Source organism: Heptranchias perlo, unplaced genomic scaffold (genome assembly GCF_035084215.1).
Source record: "Heptranchias perlo isolate sHepPer1 unplaced genomic scaffold, sHepPer1.hap1 HAP1_SCAFFOLD_178, whole genome shotgun sequence".
NCBI classification, from domain to species: domain Eukaryota; kingdom Metazoa; phylum Chordata; class Chondrichthyes; order Hexanchiformes; family Hexanchidae; genus Heptranchias; species Heptranchias perlo.
In genome coordinates, this window is record NW_027139055.1 from 23522 (window position 1) to 49690 (window position 26169).

At 51.6% G+C, this 26169-nt stretch overlaps 1 protein-coding gene across 1 annotated transcript in view; it reads left to right on the plus strand.

The window, feature by feature from the left end:
* The window catches only part of LOC137309706 (synapsin-1-like), a 207811-nt gene that overhangs the window by 18479 nt on the left and 163163 nt on the right, over positions 1–26169 (plus strand). Inside the window, exon 2 of the mRNA XM_067977785.1 lies at positions 15557–15614. Within this exon, the coding sequence (XP_067833886.1) occupies positions 15557–15614 (58 nt within the window). The remainder of the gene's footprint in view (positions 1–15556; positions 15615–26169) is intronic.

The following is a 26169-nucleotide window of genomic DNA, read 5'->3' on the forward strand; positions in this document are numbered from 1 at the left end:
CTCACGGACCCCGGTGATTGGGGAATATCCTGCAGTATTTATTCAGGGTCTCACAGACCCCGGTGAGTGGGGAATATCCTGCAGTATTTATTCAGGGGCTCTCACGGACCGCAGTGAGTGGGGAATATCCTGCAGTATTTATTCAGGGTCTCACGGACCCCGGTGAGTGGGGAATATCCTGCAGTATTTATTCAGGGTCTCACGGACCCCGGTGAGTGGGCAATATCCTGCAGTATTTATTCAGGGTCTCACAGACCCCGGTGAGTGGGGAATATCCTGCAGTATTTATTCAGGGTCTCACGGACCCCGGTGAGTGGGGAATATCCTGCAGTATTTATTCAGGGTCTCTCACAGACCCCGGTGAGTGGGGAATATCCTGCAGTATTTATTCAGGGTCTCTCACGGACCCCGGTGAGTGGGGAATATCCTGCAGTATTTATTCATGGTCTCTCACGGACCCCGGTGAGTGGGGAATATCCTGCAGTATTTATTCAGGGTCTCACAGACCCCGGTGAGTGGGGAATATCCTGCAGTATTTATTCAGGGTCTCACGGACCCCGGTGAGTGGGGAATATCCTGCAGTATTTATTCAGGGTCTCTCACGGACCCCAGTGCGTGGGGAATATCCTGCAGTATTTATTCAGGGTCTCACGGACCCCGGTGAGTGGGGAATATCCTGCAGTATTTATTGAGGATCTCACAGACCCCGGTGAGTGGGAATATCCTGCAGAATTTATTCAGGTCTCACACAGACCCCGGTGAGTGGGGAATATCCTGCAGTATTTATTCAGGGTCTCACGGACCCCGGTGAGTGGGGAATATCCTGCAGTATTTATTCAGGGTCTCACAGACCCCGGTGAGTGGGCAATATCCTGCAGTATTTATTCAGGGTCTCTCACAGACCCCGGTGAGTGGGGAATATCCTGCAGTATTTATTCAGGGTCTCTCACGGACCCCGGTGAGTGGGGAATATCCTGCAGTATTTATTCAGGGTCTCTCACGGACCCCGGTGAGTGGGAATATCCTGCAGTATTTATTGAGGATCTCACAGACCCCGGTGAGTGGGAATATCCTGCAGTATTTATTCAGGGTCTCACGGACCCCGGTGAGTGGGGAATATCCTGCAGTATTTATTCAGGGTCTCACGGACCCCGGTGAGTGGGGAATATCCTGCAGTATTTATTCAGGGTCTCACAGACCCCGGTGAGTGGGGAATATCCTGCAGTATTTATTCAGGGTCTCACAGACCCCGGTGAGTGGGGAATATCCTGCAGTATTTATTCAGGGTCTCACAGACCCCGGTGAGTGGGGAAAATCCTGCAGTATTTATTCAGCCTCTCTCACGGACCCCGGTGAGTGGGAATATCCTGCAGTATTTATTCAGGGTCTCTCACGGACCCCAGTGAGTGGGGAATATCCTGCAGTATTTATTCAGCCTCTCTCACGGACCCCGGTGAGTGGGAATATCCTGCAGTATTTATTCAGGGTCTCACAGACCCCGGTGAGTGGGGAATATCCTGCAGTATTTATTCAGGGTCTCACAGACCCCGGTGAGTGGGGAATATCCTGCAGTATTTGTTCAGGGTCTCACGGACCCCAGTGAGTGGGGAATATCCTGCAGTATTTATTCAGGGTCTCTCACAGACCCCGGTGAGTGGGAATATCCTGCAGTATTTATTCAGGGTCTCACGGACCCCGGTGAGTGGGGAATATCCTGCAGTATTTATTCAGGGTCTCTCACAGACCCCGGTGAGTGGGGAATATCCTGCAGTATTTATTCAGGGTCTCACAGACCCCGGTGAGTGGGGAATATCCTGCAGTATTTATTCAGGGTCTCTCACAGACCCCGGTGAGTGGGGAATATCCTGCAGTATTTATTCAGGGTCTCACGGACCCCGGTGAGTGGGGAATATCCTGCAGTATTTATTCAGTGTCTCACGGACCCCGGTGAGTGGGGAATATCCTGCAGTATTTATTCAGGGTCTCACGGACCCCGGTGAGTGGGCAATATCCTGCAGTATTTATTCAGGGTCTCTCACAGACCCCGGTGAGTGGGGAATATCCTGCAGTATTTATTCAGGGTCTCTCACGGACCCCGGTGAGTGGGGAATATCCTGCCATATTTATTCAGGGTCTCTCACGGACCCCGGTGAGTGGGAATATCCTGCAGTATTTATTGAGGATCTCACAGACCCCGGTGAGTGGGAATATCCTGCAGAATTTATTCAGGGTCTCACACAGACCCCGGTGAGTGGGGAATATCCTGCAGTATTTATTCAGGGTCTCACGGACCCCGGTGAGTGGGGAATATCCTGCAGTATTTATTCAGGGTCTCTCACAGACCCCGGTGAGTGGGGAATATCCTGCAGTATTTATTCAGGGTCTCACACAGACCCCGGTGAGTGGGGAATATCCTGCAGTATTTATTCAGGGTCTCACGGACCCCGGTGAGTGGGGAATATCCTGCAGTATTTATTCAGGGTCTCTCACGGACCCCGGTGAGTGGGGAATATCCCGCAGTATTTATTCAGGGTCTCACGGACCCCGGTGAGTGGGGAATATCCTGCAGTATTTATTCAGGGTCTCACGGACCCCGGTGAGTGGGGAATATCCTGCAGTATTTATTCAGGGTCTCTCACAGACCCCGGTGAGTGGGGAATATCCCGCAGTATTTATTCAGGCTCTCTCACGGACCCCGGTGAGTGGGGAATATCCTGCAGTATTTATTCAGGGTCTCACGGACCCCGGTGAGTGGGGAATATCCTGCAGTATTTATTCAGGGTCTCTCACGGACCCCGGTGAGTGGGGAATATCCTGCAGTATTTATTCAGGGTCTCACACAGACCCCGGTGAGTGGGGAATATCCTGCAGTATTTATTCAGGGTCTCTCACGGACCCCGGTGAGTGGGGAATATCCTGCACTATTTATTCAGGGTCTCACAGACCCCGGTGAGTGGGCAATATCCTGCAGTATTTATTCAGGGTCTCACGGACCCCGGTGAGTGGGGAATATCCCGCAGTATTTATTGCATCATTTAAATAATGTTTTCACGCAGGAGCTGCTGTGAACTAACACCGACTGCGTTCCTGTGCTCAGTCGCCGAGTGAGGGTTTCTGAGACTGTTAATGGCATCGAGCAGCTCTCGGAATGATCGAGTTAAAGAGGGAGGAAGATACACGAGGCTGCGGATGAGGGGAAACCATTCAGTGCCGAGGGGCCGTCTTTCAGATGAGACGTCAAACCGAGGGCCCCATCTGCCCTCTGAGGTGGATGGAAAAGATTCCACGTTCACTGCTGGAAGAAGAGAAGTTGGGTGGGAGCTCTCCCCGGTGTCCTTGGTGCCGATATTTATCCCTCAACCATCATCACTAAAAAAAAAACAGATGATCCGGTCATTATCGTATTGCTGTCTGTGGGATCTTGCTGTGCGCAAGTTGGCTGCCGCGTTTCCCACATTACAACAGTGACCGCACTTCAAAAAGTACTTCATTTGCTGGGAAGTCCTTTGGGATGTTCAGAGGTCGTGAAAGGGGCTGTCGCAATACAAGTCTTTCTGAGGAAGGCCTTCAGCCGCCTAGGCCCCGGCCTCTGGAATTGCCTCCCTCAATCTCTCCACCTCACTCTCCTCCGACAAGACGCTCATTAAAACCTGTTTATTTCTCGCTCCATGTTGAAACACAAATATTCAGGTCAGGCGGAGGATACGGATGAGGCGGTGGGCGGTAGTTATGATTCTCGGCCTAGTCAGCAGAGTGTGAAGGTGACAACTTTGAAAGGTCACGACAGTCAGATGCGTCCTGCCCACGGGTTTCTAAGACACTGAGACTGGAAGGCATCGTGAATCAGCTGCCACCGTGCTTCATGAGCTGGTTTCTGAGTTCCTGAACAACCATTCAAGTTTCCAGAACAGGAGGAGGCTACTTTGTGCCTGCCGGATCTTTGCAAGAGAACTGTCAAACTAATCCCACTGCCCCGCTCTCTCCCCATAGCCCTGTATCAATCCCCAAACTAATCCCACTGCCCCGCTCTCTCCCCATAGCCCTGTATCAATCCCCAAACTAATCCCACTGCCCCACTCTCTCCCCATAGCCCTGTATCAATCCCAAACTAATCCCACTGCCCCGCTCTCTCCCCATAGCCCTGTATCAATCCCCAAACTAATCCCACTGCCCCGCTCTCTCCCCACAGCCCTGTATCAATCCCAAACTAATCCCACTGCCCCGCTCTCTCTCCATAGCACTGTATCAATCCCCAAACTAATCCCACTGCCCCACTCTCTCCCCATAGCCCTGTATCAATCCCCAAACTAATCCCACTGCCCCGCTCTCTCCCCATAGCCCTGTATCAATCCCCAAACTAATCCCACTGCCCCACTCTCTCCCCATAGCCCTGTATCAATTCCCAAACTAATCCCACTGCCCCGCTCTCTCCCCATAGCCCTGTATCAATCGCCAAACTAATCCCACTGCCCCACTCTCTCCCCATAGCCCTGTATCAATCCCCAAACTAATCCCACTGCCCCTCTCTCTCCCCAGAGCCCTGTATCAATCGCCAAACTAATCCCACTGCCCCTCTCTCTCCCCAGAGCCCTGTATCAATCCCCAAACTAATCCCACTGCCCCACTCTCTCCCCATAGCCCTGTATCAATCCCAAACTAATCCCACTGCCCCGCTCTCTCTCCATAGCCCTGTATCAATCCCCAAACTAATCCCACTGCCCCACTCTCTCCCCATAGCCCTGTATCAATCGCCAAACTAATCCCACTGCCCCACTCTCTCCCCATAGCTCTGTATCAATCCCCAAACTAATCCCACTGCCCCACTCTCTCCCCATAGCCCTGTATCAATCCCCAAACTAATCCCACTGCCCCACTCTCTCCCCACAGCCCTGTAACAATCCCCAAACTAATCCCACTGCCCCGCTCTCTCCCCATAGCCCTGTATCAATCCCAAACTAATCGCACTGCCCCGCTCTCTCCCCATAGCCCTGTATCAATCCCAAATTAATCCCACTGCCCCTCTCTCCCCATAGCCCTGTATCAATCCCAAACTAATCCCACTGCCCCCCTCTCCCCCCATAGCCCTGTATCAATCCCCAAACTAATCCCACTGCCCCGCTCTCTCCCCATAGCCCTGTATCAATCCCCAAACTAATCCCACTGCCCCACTCTCTCCCCATAGCCCTGTATCAATCCCCAAACTAATCCCACTGCCCCACTCTCTCCCCATAGCCCTGTATCAATCCCCAAACTAATCCCACTGCCCCGCTCTCTCCCCATAGCCCTGTATCAATCCCCAAACTAATCCCACTGCCCCGCTCTCTCCCCATAGCCCTGTATCAATCCCCAAACTAATCCCACTGCCCCGCTCTCTCCCCATAGCCCTGTATCAATCCCCAAACTAATCCCACTGCCCCACTCTCCCCCCATAGCCCTGTATCAATCCCAAATTAATCCCACTGCCCCTCTCTCCCCATAGCCCTGTATCAATCCCAAACTGATCCCACTGCCCCACTCTCTCCCCATAGCCCTGTATCAATCCCCAAACTAATCCCACTGCCCCGCTCTCTCCCCATAGCCCTGTATCAATCCCCAAACTAATCCCACTGCCCCGCTCTCTCCCCATAGCCCTGTATCAATCCCCAAACTAATCCCACTGCCCCGCTCTCTCCCCATAGCCCTGTATCAATCCCCAAACTAATCCCACTGCCCCACTCTCTCCCCATAGCCCTGTATCAATCCCAAATTAATCCCACTGCCCCTCTCTCCCCATAGCCCTGTATCAATCCCAAACTGATCCCACTGCCCCACTCTCTCCCCATAGCCCTGTATCAATCCCCAAACTAATCCCACTGCCCCGCTCTCTCCCCATAGCCCTGTATCAATCCCCAAACTAATCCCACTGCCCCGCTCTCTCCCCATAGCCCTGTATCAATCCCCAAACTGATCCCACTGCCCCGCTCTCTCCCCATAGCCCTGTATCAATCCCCAAACTAATCCCACTGCCCCACTCTCCCCCCATAGCCCTGTATCAATCCCAAATTAATCCCACTGCCCCTCTCTCCCCATAGCCCTGTATCAATCCCAAACTGATCCCACTGCCCCACTCTCTCCCCATAGCCCTGTATCAATCCCCAAACTAATCCCACTGCCCCGCTCTCTCCCCTTAAAGATCTGCTTGGAATATTTTTCCAATTTTCCTTTAAACGATGCAGTGGACTCTGCCTCAGCCACTCCCTGTGACAAAGCATTGCACGCTCGAACAACCCTCTGTGTGAATTAATCTCTCCTCTCTTCTCACTCTCTCAGCGACAATTTTGAATTGGTGTCTCCCCCCACCCTCTTCACTGGCTCCCGGACCAGAGATAATCGTCTGTCCCGGTTCACCCTTCTGTAATCTCATAGAAAAACTCAATTGAGTCTTCTCTTCGCCTTCTCCGCTGCAGCCGATATCGTCCCAGAATCGTGTGGGACTGTCGTGGGGGCACAGATTTAGCACTTGGGAGAAGGAGCTGGGAAAGAGGCCAGATACTGAGCACAATGGGCGGGAGCCGTACTGAGCTGAAATCAGTAGCTTAGACAACTGGATGGCGAGTGAGAATATTCGAAAACTCTCTGATCTATCATCGCCCTTGCATCGATTTGCTTGTAATCTAATTCCGCTGTTAGAAATCACAGGTTCGGCTCCAGCTGGAGAATTGTGTCCAATTCTGGGCACCACATTTTAGGAAGGATGTGAAGGCCTTGGAAGAGGAGATTTGCCAGAATGGTTCCAGGGATGAGGGACTTCAGTTGTGTGGAGAGACTGGAGAATCTGGGATTGTTCTCCTCAGAGCAGAGAAGGAGAAGGGGAGATTTGCCAGAACGGTTCCAGGGATGAGGGACTTCAGTTATGTGGAGAGACTGGAGAATCTGGGATTGTTCTCCTCAGAGCAGAGAAGGTGAAGGGGAGATTTGCCAGAATGGTTCCAGGGATGAGGGACTTCAGTTGTGTGGAGAGACTGGAGAATCTGGGATTGTTCTCCTCAGAGCAGAGAAGGTTAAGGGGAGATTTGATCGAGGTGTTCAAAATCAGGAAGGGTTTTGATGGAGTAAATAAGGAGAAACTGTTTCCAGTGGGCAGGAGGGTCGGTAACCAGAGGACACAGATTTAAGGACATGAGTTCATTACTCCAAGTTTGAGAATTTGAACTCAATTCAAAAAGAAATCTGGAAATAAAAAGCTGGGATCAGTAAAGGTGACCGTGAAGCGGTCGGATTGCCGTAAAAAACCCAACCCGTTCACTAAACACTGCACAACCCCGACTAAATCTCCCCTTATCCTTCTCTGCTCTAAGGAGAACAATCCCAGATTCTCCAGTCCCTCTCGGGAAGGCAACCTGCCGTCCTTACCCGGTCTGGGCCGACATGTGTCTCCAGTCTCACACCCAACGTGGTTAATTCTTAACTGCCCTCTGAAGTGGCCCAGCGAGTCACTCGGTCGCATCAAAGAGACAGGCAATAAATGACGGCCTTGCCACCTTTAATTTTTACCCAACACGTGCTGTACCTGCCCCTGGGAGTGTTTGATGGGACAGTGTAGAGGGAGCTTTACTCTGTATCTAACCCTGTACCTGCCCTGGGAGTGTTTGATGGGACAGTGTAGAGGGAGCTTTACTCTGTATCTAACCCTGTACCTGCCCCTGGGAGTGTTTCATGGGACAGTGTAGAGGGAGCTTTACTCTGTATCTAACCCTGTACCTGCCCTGGGAGTGTTTGATGGGACAGTGTAGAGGGAGCTTTACTCTGTATCTAACCCTGTACCTGCCCTGGGAGTGTTTGATGGGACGGTGTAGAGGGAGCTTTACTCTGTATCTAACCCTGTACCTGCGCTGGGAGTGTTTGATGGGGACAGTGTAGAGGGAGCTTTACTCTGTATCTAACCCTGTACCTGCCCTGGGAGTGTTTGATGGGACAGTGTAGAGGGAGCTTTACTCTGTATCTAACCCTGTACCTGCCCTGGGAGTGTTTGATGGGACGGTGTAGAGGGAGCTTTACTCTGTATCTAACCCTGTACCTGCCCTGGGAGTGTTTGATGGGACAGTGTAGAGGGAGCTTTACTCTGTATCTAACCCTGTACGTGCCCTGGGAGTGTTTGATGGGACGGTGTAGGGGGAGCTTTACTCTGTATCTAACCCTGTACCTGCCCTGGGAGTGTTTGATGGGACGGTGTAGAGGGAGCTTTACTCTGTATCTAACCCTGTACCTGCCCTGGGAGTGTTTGATGGGACAGTGTAGAGGGAGCTTTACTCTGTATCTAACCCTGTACCTGCCCTGGGAGTGTTTGATGGGACGGTGTAGAGGGAGCTTGACTCTGTATCTAACCCTGTACCTGCCCTGGGAGTGTTTGATGAGACAGTGTAGAGGGAGCTTTACTCTGTATCTAACCCTGTACCTGCCCTGGGAGTGTTTGATGGGACAGTGTAGAGGGAGCTTTACTCTGTATCTAACCCTGTACCTGCCCTGGGAGTGTTTGATGGGACAGTGTAGAGGGAGCTTTACTCTGTATCTAACCCTGTACCTGCCCTGGGAGTGTTTGATGGGACAGTGTAGAGGGAGCTTTACTCTGTATCTAACCCTGTACCTGCCCTGGGAGTGTTTGATGGGACAGTGTAGAGGGAGCTTTACTCTGTATCTAACCCTGTACCTGCCCTGGGAGTGTTTGATGGGACGGTGTAGAGGGAGCTTGACTCTGTATCTAACCCTGTACCTGCCCTGGGAGTGTTTGATGAGACAGTGTAGAGGGAGCTTTACTCTGTATCTAACCCTGTACCTGCCCTGGGAGTGTTTGATGGGACAGTGTAGAGGGAGCTTTACTCTGTATCTAACCCTGTACCTGCCCTGGGAGTGTTTGACGGGACAGTGTAGAGGGAGCTTTACTGTGTATCTAACCCTGTACCTGCCCTGGGAGTGTTTGATGGGACAGTGTGGGGGGAGCTTTACTCTGTATCTAACCCTGTACCTGCCCTGGGAGTGTTTGATGGGACAGTGTAGAGGGAGCTTTACTCTGTATCTAACCCTGTACCTGCCCTGGGAGTGTTTGATGGGACAGTGTAGAGGGAGCTTTACTCTGTATCTAACCCTGTACCTGCCCCTGGGAGTGTTTGATGGGACAGTGTAGAGGGAGCTTTACTCTGTATCTAACCCTGTACCTGCCCTGGGAGTGTTTGACGGGACAGTGTAGAGGGAGCTTTACTCTGTATCTAACCCTGTACCTGCCCTGGGAGTGTTTGATGGGACAGTGTAGAGGGAGCTTTACTCTGTATCTAACCCTGTACCTGCCCCTGGGAGTGTTTGATGGGACAGTGTAGAGGGAGCTTTACTCTGTATCTAACCCTGTACCTGCCCTGGGAGTGTTTGACGGGACAGTGTAGAGGGAGCTTTACTCTGTATCTAACCCTGTACCTGCCCTGGGAGTGTTTGACGGGACAGTGTAGAGGGAGCTTTACTCTGTATCTAACCCTGTACCTGCCCTGGGAGTGTTTGATGGGACGGTGTAGAGGGAGCTTTACTCTGTATCTAGCGTGTCATCGTGCACCACAATGTAGCCTTTGGCATGATTGTTGCTCTGGCGATCCGCCTCATAAATTGCGGATAATGAGATTCGAGACAACAAACGGAGGTCACAGTTGGGTGTCATAGTTAATTTTACAATTGACTGAGTCCTCAGGGGTGAACTAAAATTTTGCGCCCTGATGGTCTTTTAGTTGAGTGAAGTCTCGGCCGATTGCAGGTCATTGTCTCTGTTTCTGACTCACCATTGAAACAGCTTGGAATGGAAGTAATTGGAGCTTCAGGTGATGGAGGGCATTGTGTGTGAGTGTGTGTCTGTGTGAGGTGGGCGGCAATGAGGAACGCAAGTAGATTAATGATGAGACACCCTGAAGGGTTTGTAATGGGCCAATAAATTGTCAGGACTGTGAGATTCTCTCAGTCCCAGCACGGGTGGGATCTGAAATTATTGTCGTGCCATTCATTGGGAGGGCGGCCATTTCGTCACTGTTACACTGGAAGGGGAGAGATCCCCTCAGTAGTCTGGTCGATACAGGCCAGAAGGACACAGCCCCTTCCCATTCATTCCCATTGTACACAATCCCAATGGACCCGACCCCTTCCCATTCATTCCCATTGTACACAATCCCAATGGACCCGACCCCTTCCCATTCACTCCCATTGTACAGAGTCCCAATGGACACAACCCCTTCCCATTCGCTCCCATTGTACAGAGTCCCAATGGACCCGACCCCTTCCCATTCGCTCCCATTGTACAGAGTCCCAATGGACCCGACCCCTTCCCATTCGCTCCCATTGTACAGAGTCCCAATGGACACAACCCCTTCCCATTCGCTCCCATTGTACAGAGTCCCAATGGACCCGACCCCTTCCCATTCGCTCCCATTGTACAGAATCCCAATGGACCAAACCCCTTCCCATTCGCTCCCATTGTACAGAATCCCAATGGACCCAACCCCTTCCCATTCACTCCCATTGTATAGAATCCCAATGGACCCGACCCCTTCCATTGGGACTCTGTACAATGGGAGCGAATGGACCCGACCCCTTCTCATTCACTCCCACTGTACAGAATCCCAATGGACCCGACCCCTTCCCATTCACTCCCATTGTATAGAATCCCAATGGACCCGACCCCTTCCCATTCAATTCCATTGTATAGAATCCCAATGGACCCGACCCCTTCCCATTCCCTCCCATTGTACAGAATCCCAATGGACCCGACCCCTTCCCATTCACTCCCATTGTACACAATCCCAATGGACCCGACCCCTTCCCATTCACTCCCATTGTACAGAATCCCAATGGACCCGACCCCTTCCCATTCACTCCCATTGTACAGAATCTCAATGGACCCGACCCCTTCCCATTCACTCCCATTGTATAGAATCCCAATGGACCCGACCCATTCCCATTTACTATCACTGTGTGGAATCTCAATGGACCCAACCCTGTTTACAGGGTTAAATGAGTTACATGATGCTCCTCCGCAATATCATCTGAAAATACAACATTCGGTTCCACGTGTACACTGATGACACCCAGCTCTACCTCACCACGAGCTCTCTTGACCCCTTCATTGTCTCTGATTTGTCACGCTGCTTGTCTGACATCCAGTACTGGATGAGCAAAAATTTTCTCCAATTAATCGTCCCAAGGTGCTTCTCAGGAGCGATGATCAAACAAAATTTGACACCGAGCCACATAAGGAGATATTAGGACAGGTGACCAAAAGCTCGGTCAAAGAGGTCAGTTTTAAGGAGCGTCTTAAAGGAGGAGAGAGAGGCGGAGAGGTTTAGAGAGCGAATTCCAGAGCTTAGGGCCGAGGCAGCTGAAGGCACAGCCGCCGATGGCAGAGCGATGGGAATCAGTGATGGGCAAGAGGCCAGAATTGGAGGAGGGCAGAGATCTCGGAGGGTTGTAGGGGCTGGAGGAGGTTACAGAGATAGTGAGGGGGGGGGCGAGGGCCACGGAGGGATTTGAAAACAAGGATGAGAATTTTAAAATTGAGGCGAGCACCGGGGGTGATGGGTGAACGGGACTTGGTGCGAGTTAGGATACGGGGTCGGCAGAGTTTTGGATGAGCTGAAATTTATGGAGGGTGGAAGATGGGAGGCCGACCAGGAGAGCATTGGAATAGTCGAGTCTGGAGGTAACAAAGGCACGGATATAAAAGTTATCGGGAATAGAATAAGTGTGCTCATAAGTGGCAAGTAACATTCGTGCCAGACAAGTGCCAGGCAATGACCATCTCCAACAAGAGAGAGTCTAACCACCTCCCCTTGACATTCAACGGCATTACCATCGCCGAATCCCCCACCATCAACATCCTGGGGGTCACCATTGACCAGAAACTTAACTGGACCAGCCACATAAATACTGTGGCTACAGGAGCTGGTCAGAGGCTGGGTATTCTGCGGCGAGTGACTCACCTCCTGACTCCCCAAAGCCTTTCCACCATCTACAAGGCACAAGTCAGGAGTGTGATGGAATACTCTCCACTTGCCTGGATGAGTGCAGCTCCAACAACACTCAAGAAGCTCGACACCATCCAGGACAAAGCAGCCCACTTGATTGGCACCCCATCCACCACCCTAAACATTCACTCCCTTCACCACCGGCGAACAGTGGCTGCAGTGTGTACCATCCACAGGATGCACTGCAGCAACTCGCCAAGGCTTCTTCGACAGCGCCTCCCAAACCCGCGACCTCCACCACCTAGAAGGACAAGAGTAGCAGGCACATGGGGACAACACCACCTGCACGTTCCCCTCCGAGTCACACACCATCCCGACTTGGAAATATATCGGCCGTTCCTTCATCGTCGCTGGGTCAAAATCCTGGAACTCCCTCCCTAACAGCACTGTGGGAGAACCGTCACCACACGGACTGCAGCGGTTCAAGAAGGCGGCTCACCACCACCTTCTCAAGGGGCAATTAGGGATGGGCAATAAATGCCGGCCTCGCCAGCGACGCCCACATCCCATGAACGAATAAAAAAAAAGTAGTATAACTCAGATTGCCAGTCTTGTATTATTTAGATGAAACCATATGAAAGAAAGATTCGGATTCCAACAGTGCCTTTCATGACCTCTGGACGTCCCAAAGCATTTCATCGTCAATGAAGTACTTTCTTGAAGTGCAGTGACTGTTGTAATGTAGGGAAACACGGCAGCCAATTTTGCGTTCGGTAAGCTCCCACAAACAGTGACATTCAAATGAACGACCAGTTAACCTGTTTTTAGTGATGTTGGTTGAGGGATAAAAGTTGGCCTCAGGACACCGGGGAGAACTTCCCCCTGTCCTCCTTCAAAGTACATCTACGGGAGAGGGCAGACGGGGCCTCAGAGACGTTTGATAGAAACACTAAAGGGGTTAAATTCCGAGGACAGACTGGGCTTGTATTCCCTCGAGTGTCGAAGATTAAGGGGTGATCTAATCGAGGGGTTTAAGATGATTAAAGGGTTTGATCGGGTCGATAGAGAGAGACTATTTCCTCTGGTCGGGGGAGTCCAGAACAAGGGGGCAGAACCTTAAAATTAGAGCCAGGCCGTTCAGGGGGTGATGTCAGGAAGCACTTCCTCACACAAAGGGGAGGGGGAATCTGGAACTCTCTCCCCCACAAAAAGCCATCGAGGCCGGGGGGTCAATTGAAAATGTCAAAACCGAGATGGATACATTTTTGTTGGGTAAGGGGATTAAGGGTTACTGAACCAAGGCGGGTAAGACGGAGTTAAGATACAGATCAGCCGTGATCTAATTGTGTGGCGGAACAGGCTCGAGGGCCTGAATGGCCTGCCTAAGTTCCGATGACTGACAGTGAATTGTTAAGCAGCGACTTAAACACTCGACTCGCTCAGTATAAATCGCAGGATTTGAATCTCTCCATAAATATTTCAACTGATGTACAACCCATCGATTTCCGTTGCGTTGTAATTTTTGCGGGACAGCCCGCTTTGCCCCCGGGGAGATTCCCTGCCTTCGCGGACACATTTGCCGGTCAGAACCAGAACGAATAAACAGAAGGGTCTTGAGTCCCACGGGTGGGATGGAAAGTTGCAAGGGAGGAGCTGAGCGAGCCCCCACTAGGGATGTCCACTTGAATTGTCCATCATTTTCTGAAGCCACAACTCAACTTGAGCCTTTAAGAGAGTAAAACGTCCCGAGGCTCGTCACAGGAGTGTTAGCAGACAAAAGTATGACACCGAGTCAAAGGCGGAGCTATCAGGGGACAGGTGACCAGAAGCTTGGTCAAAGAGGTAGTTCATAATGAGTGTCTTAAAGGAGGAGAGAGAGAGAGGCGGAGAGGTTTAGGGAGGGAATTCCAGAGCTTAGGGCCCAGGCTGCTGATGCCACGGCCGCCAGCGGTGAGGTGAAGGGAGTGGGGCCAGAATTGGAGGAGCGCAGAGATCTCGGAGGGTTGTCGGGCTGGAGGAGGTCACAGAGACAGGGAGGGGGGAGCGAGAGACCATGGAGGGATTTGAACCCGAGGATGAGAATTTTAAAACAGTGGCCTTGGTGCAGCAGTGAAATGAAGGAGGACAGAGTGCCGGTGCTTGGAATATATTGTACATAACGGTGAGAAGGGTTGGCAGAGATCATTCAGAAACTTGCTCCACAGGGCCACCTAGTGGCCAGAAGCTTGCAGCTACAGCCGTGACTGTTGACATAGGAGAACAGCATTGGAAATGTTGACATAGCAAATTTACAATGGTAATTGTCGACAGCACAGCGTGACAAGAATCGTGACAACAGGAAGTAAGATTCTGTGAACAGGAAGTGTGCGCCCTTACGCAAGATTTGTAATAAATGATTGTGGGTGCGTGAATTAGCCATTACTGAAATAAGCCTTGTTAAAGGGAACAGTGACGAGAGCCTCCTGCAAGCATCACCTTTAACACGGGCCGCTATGTTTAATGGGTAAAGAGCAGCAGAGATGCCTTTAAGCGTTTGGACTTCTGGGTACCGAGTGGGAGGGGCTTCCCATAGCTCAAGGCGAGCCAATCAGAATGAAGCACACTCTTGAGGCCTGCATACGCCCCAACAGCCTGAGGCCTAGTGGTGCGCTGAACACATCAGAAAATGGCCAAACACGGAACCGTACAGCACAGAAGGAGGGCCATTCGTCCCATCGTGCCTGTGCCGGCTCTTTGAAAGAGCTGTCCAATTAGTCCCACACTCCCCCGCTGCTCTTTCCCCCGTAGCCCTGCAAATTTTTCCCCTTCAAGTATTTCTCCAATTCCCCTTTGAAAGTTATTATTGAATCTGCTTCCACCGCCCTTTCAGGCAGCGAATTCCAGATCAGAACAATTCACTGGGTGCAAACATTTCTCATCATCTCCCCCTCTGCTTCTTTTCCCGATTACCTTAAATCTGTGTCCTCTGGTTACCGACCCTCCTGCCCAGTTTCTCCTCATTTACTCCTCCTAATTTTGAGCACCTCTATTAAATCTCCCCTTAGCCTTTCCTGCTCGAAGAAAAACAATCCCATCTTCTCCAGTCTCTCCACGTAACTGGAGTCCCTCATCCCTGGTATCACTCTGGCCAATCTCCCCTTAACCTTCTCTGCTCTGAGGAGAACAATCCCATCTTCTCCAGTCTCTCCACGTAACTGAAGCCTCTCATCCCTGGTATCACTCTGGCCAATCTCCCCTTGACCTTCTCTGCTCTGAGGAGAACAATCCCAGATTCTCCAGTCTCTCCACATAACTGGAGTCCCTCATCCCTGGGACCGTTCCAGTAAATCTCCTCTGCACCCTCTCTAAGGCCTTGACATCCTTCCTAAAGTGTGGTGCCCAGAACTGGACACAATACTCCAGCTGGGACCGAACCGGTGATTTATAAAGGTTTAGCATAACTTTTGTACTCTACGACACTATTTGTAAAGCCCAGGATCTCGTATGCCGTTTTGTAAGAGCTAACTCATGTCAAAAGTGTTCAGCTCCTCACCATGTCCAGGAACAGTCAGCCCAAGTAACATCCTCTCCCTCTTTCTCTCTCCTAGGTCAAAAGTCTTCAAAGGGAAGAAGGTTTTGGGAGAATTCGACATCAAGGTGGAACAGGTGGGTTTGCTCTCCGCTCAACGCACGCCTCATCCGCACCCTACCCTCCCCTCCCCTCCCCTCCCCGACTGGTCGTTCCGTCTCATTCAGTGTCCGCTGAATTGTAATCGCTTTCTTTGAGGGACAAGAGGGCTAACTGCTGTTAGGGAGGGGGTGTCGCTGTAATATCTGTGTCTGTGACCAGAGATGGGACGGTGTAGAGGGAGCTTTACTCTGTATCTAACCCTGTACCTGCCCTGGGAGTGTTTGATGGGACAGTGTAGAGTGAGCTTTACTCTGTATCTAACCCTGTACCTGCCCTGGGAGTGTTTGATGGGACAGTGTAGAGGGAGCTTTACTCTGTATCTAACCCTGTACCTGCCCTGGGAGTGTTTGACGGGACAGTGTAGAGGGAGCTTTACTCTGTATCTAACCCTGTACCTGCCCTGGGAGTGTTTGATGGGACAGTGTAGAGGGAGCTTTACTCTGTATCTAACCCTGTACCTGCCCTGGGAGTGTGTGATGGGACAGTGTAGAGGGAGCTTTACTCTGTATCTAACCCTGTACCTGCGCTGGGAGTGTTTGACGGGACAGTGTAGAGGGAGCTTTACTCTGTATCTAACCCTGTACCTGCCCTGGGAGTGTTTGATGGGACAGTGTAGAGGGAGCTTTACTCTGTATCTAACCCTGTACCTGCCCTGGGAGTGTTTGACGGGACAGTGTAGAGGGAGCTTTACTCTGTATCTAACCCTGTACCTGCCCTGGGAGTGTTTGATGGGACAGTGTAGAGGGAGCTTTACTCTGTATCTAACCCTGTACCTGCCCTGGGAGTGTGTGATGGGACAGTGTAGAGGGAGCTTTACTCTGTATCTAACCCTGTACCTGCCCCGGGAGTGTTTGATGGGACAGTGTAGAGGGAGCTTTACTTTGTATCTGACCCTGTACCTGCCCTGGGAGTGTGTGATGGGACAGTGTAGAGGGAGCTTTACTCTGTATCTAACCCTGTACCTGCCCTGGGAGTGTGTGATGGGACAGTGTAGAGGGAGCTTTACTCTGTATCTAACCCTGTACCTGCCCTGGGAGTGTGTGATGGGACAGTGTAGAGGGAGCTTTACTCTGTATCTAACCCTGTACCTGCCCTGGGAGTGTTTGATGGGACAGTGTAGAGGGAGCTTTACTCTGTATCTAACCCTGTACCTGCCCTGGGAGTGTTTGATGGGACAGTGTAGAGGGAGCTTTACTCTGTATCTAACCCTGTACCTGCCCTGGGAGTGTTTGATGGGACAGTGTAGAGGGAGCTTTACTCTGTATCTAACCCTGTACCTGCCCTGGGAGTGTGTGATGGGACAGTGTAGAGGGAGCTTTACTCTGTATCTAACCCTGTACCTGCCCCGGGAGTGTTTGATGGGACAGTGTAGAGGGAGCTATACTTTGTATCTAACCCTGTACCTGCCCTGGGAGTGTTTGATGGGACAGTGTAGAGGGAGCTTTACTCTGTATCTAACCCTGTACCTGCCCCGGGAGTGTTTGATGGGACAGTGTGGAGGGAGCTTTACTCTGTATCTAACCCTGTACCTGCCCTGGGAGTGTTTGATGGGACAGTGTAGAGGGAGCTTTACTCTGTATCTAACCCTGTACCTGCCCTGGGAGTGTTTGATGGGACAGTGTAGAGGGAGCTTTACTTTGTATCTAACCCTGTACCTGCCCTGGGAGTGTTTGATGGGACAGTGTAGAGGGAGCTTTACTCTGTAACTAACCCTGTACCTGCCCCGGGAGTGTTTGATGGGACAGTGTAGAGGGAGCTTTACTCTGTATCTAACCCTGTACCTGCCCCGGGAGTGTTTGATGGGACAGTGTAAAGGGAGTTTTACTCTGTATCTAACCCTGTACCTGCCCTGGGAGTGTTTGATGGGACAGTGTAGAGGGAGCTTTACTCTGTATCTAACCCTGTACCTGCCCTGGGAGTGTTTGATGGGACAGTGTAGAGGGAGCTTTACTCTGTATCTAACCCTGTACCTGCCCTGGGAGTGTTTGATGGGACAGTGTAGAGGGAGCTTTACTCTGTATCTAACCCTGTACCTGCCCTGGGAGTGTTTGATGGGACAGTGTAGAGGGAGCTTTACTCTGTATCTAACCCTGTACCTGCCCTGGGAGTGTTTGATGGGACAGTGTAGAGGGAGCTTTACTCTGTATCTAACCCTGTACCTGCCCTGGGAGTGTTTGATGGGACAGTGTAGAGGGAGCTTTACTCTGTATCTAACCCTGTACCTGCCCTGGGAGTGTTTGATGGGACAGTGTAGAGGGAGCTTTACTCTGTATCTAACCCTGTACCTGCCCTGGGAGTGTTTGATGGGACAGTGTAGAGGGAGCTTTACTCTGTATCTAACCCTGTACCTGCCCTGGGAGTGTTTGATGGGACAGTGTAGAGGGAGCTTTACTCTGTATCTAGCCCTGTACCTGCCCTGAGAGTGTTTGATGGGACAGTGTAGAGGGAGCTTTACTCTGTATCTAACCCTGTACCTGCCCTGGGAGTGTTTGATGGGACAGTGTAGAGGGAGCTTTACTCTGTATCTAACCCTGTACCTGCCCTGGGAGTGTTTGATGGGACAGTGTAGAGGGAGCTTTACTCTGTATCTAACCCTGTACCTGCCCTGGGAGTGTTTGATGGGACAGTGTAGAGGGAGCTTTACTCTGTATCTAACCCTGTACCTGCCCTGGGAGTGTTTGATGGGACAGTGTAGAGGGAGCTTTACTCTGTATCTAACCCTGTACCTGCCCCGGGAGTGTTTGATGGGACAGTGTAGAGGGAGCTTTACTTTGTATCTAACCCTGTACCTGCCCTGGGAGTGTTTGATGGGACAGTGTAGAGGGAGCTTTACTCTGTATCTAACCCTGTACCTGCCCCGGGAGTGTTTGATGGGACAGTGTGGAGGGAGCTTTACTCTGTATCTAACCCTGTACCTGCCCTGGGAGTGTTTGATGGGACAGTGTAGAGGGAGCTTTACTCTGTATCTAACCCTGTACCTGCCCTGGGAGTGTTTGATGGGACAGTGTAGAGGGAGCTTTACTTTGTATCTAACCCTGTACCTGCCCTGGGAGTGTTTGATGGGACAGTGTAGAGGGAGCTTTACTCTGTAACTAACCCTGTACCTGCCCCGGGAGTGTTTGATGGGACAGTGTAGAGGGAGCTTTACTCTGTATCTAACCCTGTACCTGCCCTGGGAGTGTTTGATGGGACAGTGTAAAGGGAGTTTTACTCTGTATCTAACCCTGTACCTGCCCTGGGAGTGTTTGATGGGACAGTGTAGAGGGAGCTTTACTCTGTATCTAACCCTGTACCTGCCCTGGGAGTGTTTGATGGGACAGTGTAGAGGGAGCTTTACTCTGTATCTAACCCTGTACCTGCCCTGGGAGTGTTTGATGGGACAGTGTAGAGGGAGCTTTACTCTGTATCTAACCCTGTACCTGCCCTGGGAGTGTTTGATGGGACAGTGTAGAGGGAGCTTTACTCTGTATCTAACCCTGTACCTGCCCTGGGAGTGTTTGATGGGACAGTGTAGAGGGAGCTTTACTCTGTATCTAACCCTGTACCTGCCCTGGGAGTGTTTGATGGGACAGTGTAGAGGGAGCTTTACTCTGTATCTAACCCTGTACCTGCCCTGGGAGTGTTTGATGGGACAGTGTAGAGGGAGCTTTACTCTGTATCTAACCCTGTACCTGCCCCTGGGAGTGTTTGATGGGACAGTGTAGAGGGAGCTTTACTCTGTATCTAACCCTGTACCTGCCCTGGGAGTGTTTGATGGGACAGTGTAGAGCGAGCTTTACTCTGTATCTAACCCTATACCTGCCCTGGGAGTGTTTGATGGGACAGTGCAGAGGGAGCTTTACTCTGTATCTAACCCTGTACCTGCCCTGGGAGTGTTTGATGGGACAGTGTAGAGGGAGCTTTACTCTGTATCTAACACTGTCCCTGCCCTGGGAGTGTTTGATGGGACAGTGTAGAGTGAGCTTTACTCTGTATCTAACCCTGTACCTGCCCTGGGAGTGTTTGATGGGACAGTGTAGAGGGAGCTTTACTCTGTATCTAACCCTGTACCTGCCCTGGGAGTGTTTGATGGGACAGTGTAGAGGGAGCTTTACTCTGTATCTAACCCTGTACCTGCCCTGGGAGTGTTTGATGGGACAGTGTAGAGGGAGCTTTACTCTGTATCTAACCCTGTACCTGCCCTGGGAGTGTTTGATGGGACAGTGTAGAGGGAGCTTTACTCTGTATCTAACCCTGTACCTGCCCTGGGAGTGTTTGATGGGACGGTGTAGAGGGAGCTTTACTCTGTATCTAACCCTCCAGAACTGCCTCATATTGAGCACCTGATCGTGTTACCCAGTCCTCACTGACCCTCCATTATCTCTCCAATGCATTGATTTCAAAATCCTGGTTGTTATTTATTGCCCCACCCGATCGCCTCTTCAGCTCTGATCCTTAACTCTGCCCCATTGTGTGGTGACCACTTTGTGTTTGCTCTCTGGGACTCCCTCACTGAGCACCCTCCTCCCCGGACCCCTCTCTTCCCCCCTCACCTTGAAAACCCTGCTGAGAATCCACATCGTTGATCGTGACTCTGAACCTCTGGCTTGGTGTCCCACCTCTTGAAAAATCTCACTCCAACAAAAAGGAAAGAAAGGAACTCCCATTTCTACAGCCCCCTTTCATGACCCCAGGTCGTCCCAAAGCTCTTCACAGCCCATGAAGTACTTTTTGAACTGTAGTTCACCGTTGTAATGTCAGAAACGCAGCAGACAACGTACGCACAGCAAGATCCCACAACGAGATAAATGACCAGATCATCGATTTTTTTTTTAATGATCTTACTTGAGGGATAATAGGAACATAGGAACAGGAGTAGGCCATTCAGCCCCTCGAGCCTGCTCCGCCATTTGATAAGATCATGGCTGATCTGTGATCTAACTCCATCCACCTGCCTTTGGCCCGTATCCCTTAATACCTTTGGTTGCCAGAAAGCTATCTATCTCAGATTTAAATTTAGCAATTGAGCTAGTATCAATTGCCGTTTGCGGAAGAGAATTCCAAACTTCTACCACCCTTTGTGTGTAGAAATGTTTTCTAATCTCGCTCCTGAAAGGTCTGGCTTTAATTTTTAGACTGTGCCCCCTACTCCTAGAATCCCCAACCAGCGGAAATAGTTTCTCTCTATCCACCCTATCCGTTCCCCTTAATATCTTATAAACTTCGATCAGATCACCCCTTAACCTTCGAAACTCCAGAGAATACAACCCCAATTTGTGTAATCTCTCCTCGTAACTTAACCCTTGAAGTCCGGGTATCATTCTAGTAAACCTACGCTGCACTCCCTCCAAGGCCAATATGTCCTTCCGAAGGTGCGGTGCCCAGAACTGCTCACAGTACTCCAGGTGCGGTCTAACCAGGGTTTTGTATAGCTGCAGCATAACTTCTGCCCCCTTGTACTCCAGTCCTCTAGATATAAAGGCCAGCGTTCCATTAGCCTTATTGATTATTTTCTGCGCCTGTTCATGACACTTCAATGACCGATGGACCTGAACCCCTAAGTCCCTTTGGACATCCACTGTTTTTAACTTTTTACCATTTAGAAAGTACCCTGTTCTATTCTTTTTTGATCCAAAGTGGACGACCTCACATTTCCCTGACATTACAACAGTGACCACACTTCAAAAGGACATCTTTGGCTCTGAAACGATTTGGGAAGTCAGGTGGTGAAAGGGGCCAGGATCTTGCACAGGAGATGCTGAGTGTAGTTCCAGTCCACCAGTGGGAACTCCGAACCACAAGATGAGGAATTCCTGGGATATGGACTTTTGGATCAGTGTATTTAATAGGTGCTGGCTTGTAATGAATGGGTTAACAGTGGCTTTAAAATATGGGCTATTGTAAAGGATAATATACTCCCCATTCTCTCACTGTCTCCCCATAAACTAATCCCACTGCCCCCCTCTCTCCCCATAGCCCTGTATCAATCCCCAAACTAATCCCACTGCCCCGCTCTCTCCCCATAGTCCTGTATCAATCCCCAAACTAATCCCACTGCCCCTCTCTCTCCCCATAGCCCTGTATCAATCCCCAAACTAATCCCACTGCCCCACTCTCTCCCCATAGTCCTGTATCAATCCCCAAACTAATCCCACTGCCCCACTCTCTCCCCATAGTCCTGTATCAATCCCCAAACTAATCCCACTGCCCCGCTCTCTCCCCAGAGCCCTGTATCAATCCCCAAACTAATCCCACTGCCCCGCTCTCTCCCCATAGCCCTGTATCAATCCCCAAACTAATCCCAGTGCCCCGCTCTCTCCCCATAGCCCTGTATCAATCCCCAAACTAATCCCACTGCCCCACTCTCTCCACATAGCCCTGGATCAATCCCAAACTAATCCCACTGCCCCGCTCTCTCCCCATAGCCCTGTATCAATCCCCAAACTAATCCCACTGCCCCACTCTCTCCCCATAGCCCTGGATCAATCCCCAAACTAATCCCACTGCCCCGCTCTCTCCCCATAGTCCTGTATTAATCCCCAAACTAATCGCACTGCCCCGCTCTCTCCCCAGAGCCCTGTATCAATCCCCAAACTAATCCCACTGCCCCGCTCTCTCCCCATAGTCCTGTATTAATCCCCAAACTAATCGCACTGCCCCGCTCTCTCCCCAGAGCCCTGTATCAATCCCCAAACTAATCCCACTGCCCCACTCTCTCCCCATAGCCCTGTATCAATCCCCAAACTAATCCCACTGCCCCACTCTCTCCCCATAGCCCTCTATCAATCCCCAAACTAATCCCACTGCCCCGCTCTCTCCCCATAGCCCTGTATCAATCCCCAAACTAATCCCACTGCCCCACTCTCTCCCCATAGCCCTGTATCAATCCCCAAACTAATCCCACTGCCCCGCTCTCTCCCCAAAGCATTTTATCAATCCCCAAACTAATCCCACTGCCCCGCTCTCTCCCCATAGCCCTGTATCAATCCCAAACTAATCCCACTGCCCCACTCTCTCCCCATAGCCCTGTATCAATCCCCAAACTAATCCCACTGCCCCACTCTCTCCCCATAGCCCTGTATCAATCCGACACCAATCCCACTGCCCCACTCTCTCCCCATAGCCCTGTATCAATCCCCAAACTAATCCCACTGCCCCACTCTCTCCCCATAGCCCTGTATCAATCCCCAAACTAATCCGACTGCCCCGCTCTCTCCCCATAGCCCTGTATGAATCCCAAACTAATCCCACTGCCCCACTCTCTCCCCATAGCCCTGTATCAATCCCCAAACTAATCCCAGTGCCCCGCTCTCTCCCCATAGCCCTGTATCAATCCCCAAACTAATCCCACTGCCCCGCTCTCTCCCCATAGTCCTGTATTAATCCCCAAACTAATCGCACTGCCCCGCTCTCTCCCCAGAGCCCTGTATCAATCCCCAAACTAATCCCACTGCCCCACTCTCTCCCCATAGCCCTGTATCAATCCCCAAACTAATCCCACTGCCCCGCTCTCTCCCCATAGCCCTGTATCAATCCCCAAACTAATCCCACTGCCCCGCTCTCTCCCCATAGCCCTGTATCAATCCCCAAACTAATCCCACTGCCCCGCTCTCTCCCCAAAGCATTTTATCAATCCCCAAACTAATCCCACTGCCCCGCTCTCTCCCCATAGCCCTGGATCAATCCCCAAACTAATCCCACTGCCCCGCTCTCTCCCCATAGCCCTGTATCAATCCCAAACTAATCCCACTGCCCCACTCTCTCCCCATAGCCCTGTATCAATCCCCTAACTAATCCCACTGCCCCGCTCTCTCCCCATAGCCCTGTATCAATCCCACACCAATCCCACTGCCCCACTCTCTCCCCATAGCCCTGTATCAATCCCACACTAATCCCACTGCCCCGCTCTCTCCCCATAGCCCTGTATCAATCCAAAACTAATCCCACTGCTCCACTCTCTCCCCATAGCCCTGTATCAATCCCCAAACTAATCCCACTGCCCCGCTCTCTCCCCATAGCCCTGTATCAATCCCAAACTAATCCCACTGCCCCACTCTCTCCCCATAGCCCTGTATCAATCCCAAACTAATCCCACTGCCCCGCTCTCTCCCCATAGCCCTGTATAAATCCCAAACTAATCCCACTGCCCCACTCTCTCCCCATAGCCCTGTATCAATCCCAAACTAATCCCACTGCCCCGCTCTCTCCCCATAGCCATGTATTAATCCCAAACTAATCCCACTGCCACACTCTCTCCCCATAGCCCTGAATCAATCCCAAACTAATACCACTGCCCCACTCTCTCCCCATAGCCCTGTATCAATCCCACACTAATCCCACTGCCCCGCTCACTCCCCATAGCCCTGTATCAATCCCCAAACTAATCCCACTGCCCCACTCTCTCCCCATAGCCCTTTATCAATCCCCAAACTAATCCCACTGCCCCGCTCTCTCCCCATAGCCCTGTAATCAATCCCCAAACTAATCCCACTGCCCCGCTCTCTCCCCATAGCCCTGTATCAATCCCCAAACTAATCCCACTGCCCCACTCTCTCCCCATAGCCCTGTATCAATCCCCAAACTAATCCCACTGCCCCACTCTCTCCCCAAAGCCCTGTATCATTCCCCAAACTAATCCCACTGCCCCACTCTCTCCCCATAGCCCTGGATCAATCCCCAAACTAATCCCACTGCCCCGCTCTCTCCCCACAGCCCTGTAGCAATCCCCAAACTAATCCCACTGCCCCGCTCTCTCCCCATAGCCCTGTATCAATCCCCAAACTAATCCCACTGCCCCGCTCTCTCCCCATAGCCCTGTATCAATCCCCAAACTAATCCCACTGCCCCGTTCTCTCCCCATAGCCCTGTATCAATCCCCAAACTAATCCCACTGCCCCGCTCTCTCCCCATAGCCCTGTAATCAATCCCCAAACTAATCCCACTGCCCCGCTCTCTCCCCATAGCCCTGTATCAATCCCCAAACTAATCCCACTGCCCCACTCTCTCCCCATAGCCCTGTATCAATCCCCAAACTAATCCAACTGCCCCACTCTCTCCCCAAAGCCCTGTATCATTCCCCAAACTAATCCCACTGCCCCACTCTCTCCCCATAGCCCTGGATCAATCCCCAAACTAATCCCACTGCCCCGCTCTCTCCCCACAGCCCTGTAGCAATCCCCAAACTAATCCCACTGCCCCGCTCTCTCCCCATAGCCCTGTATCAATCCCCAAACTAATCCCACTGCCCCGCTCTCTCCCCATAGCCCTGTATCAATCCCCAAACTAATCCCACTGCCCCGCTCTCTCCCCAAAGCATTGTATCAATCCCCAAACGAATCCCACTGCCCTGCTCTCTCCCCATATCCCTGTATCAATCCCACACCAATCCCACTGCCCCACTCTCTCCCCATAGCCCTGTATCAATCCCACACTAATCCCACTGCCCCGCTCTCTCCCCATAGCCCTGTATCAATCTCCAAACTAATCCCACTGCCCCGCTCTCTCCCCATAGCCCTGTATCAATCCAAAACTAATCCCACTGCCCCACTCTCTCCCCATAGCCCTGTATCAATCCCCAAACTAATCCCACTGCCCCGCTCTCTCCCCATAGCCCTGTATCAATCCCAAACTAATCCCACTGCCCCACTCTCTCCCCATAGCCCTGTATCAATCCCAAACTAATCCCACTGCCCCGCTCTCTCCCCATAGCCCTGTATAAATCCCAAACTAATCCCACTGCCCCACTCTCTCCCCATAGCCCTGTATCAATCGCAAACTAATCCCACTGCCCCGCTCTCTCCCCATAGCCATGTATTAATCCCAAACTAATCCCACTGCCACACTCTCTCCCCATAGCCCTGAATCAATCCCAAACTAATCCCACTGCCCCACTCTCTCCCCATAGCCCTGTATCAATCCCACACTAATCCCACTGCCCCGCTCTCTCCCCATAGCCCTGTATCAATCCCCAAACTAATCCCACTGCCCCACTCTCTCCCCATAGCCCTTTATCAATCCCCAAACTAATCCCACTGCCCCGCTCTCTCCCCATAGCCCTGTAATCAATCCCCAAACTAATCCCACTGCCCCGCTCTCTCCCCATAGCCCTGTATCAATCCCCAAACTAATCCCACTGCCCCACTCTCTCCCCATAGCCCTGTATCAGTCCCCAAACTAATCCCACTGCCCCACTCTCTCCCCAAAGCCCTGTATCATTCCCCAAACTAATCCCACTGCCCCACTCTCTCCCCATAGCCCTGGATCAATCCCCAAACTAATCCCACTGCCCTGCTCTCTCCCCACAGCCCTGTAGCAATCCCCAAACTAATCCCACTGCACCGCTCTCTCCCCATAGCCCTGTATCAATCCCCAAACTAATCCCACTGCCCCGCTCTCTCCCCATAGCCCTGTATCAATCCCCAAACTAATCCCACTGCCCCGTTCTCTCCCCATAGCCCTGTATCAATCCCCAAACTAATCCCACTGCCCCGCTCTCTCCCCATAGCCCTGTAATCAATCCCCAAACTAATCCCACTGCCCCGCTCTCTCCCC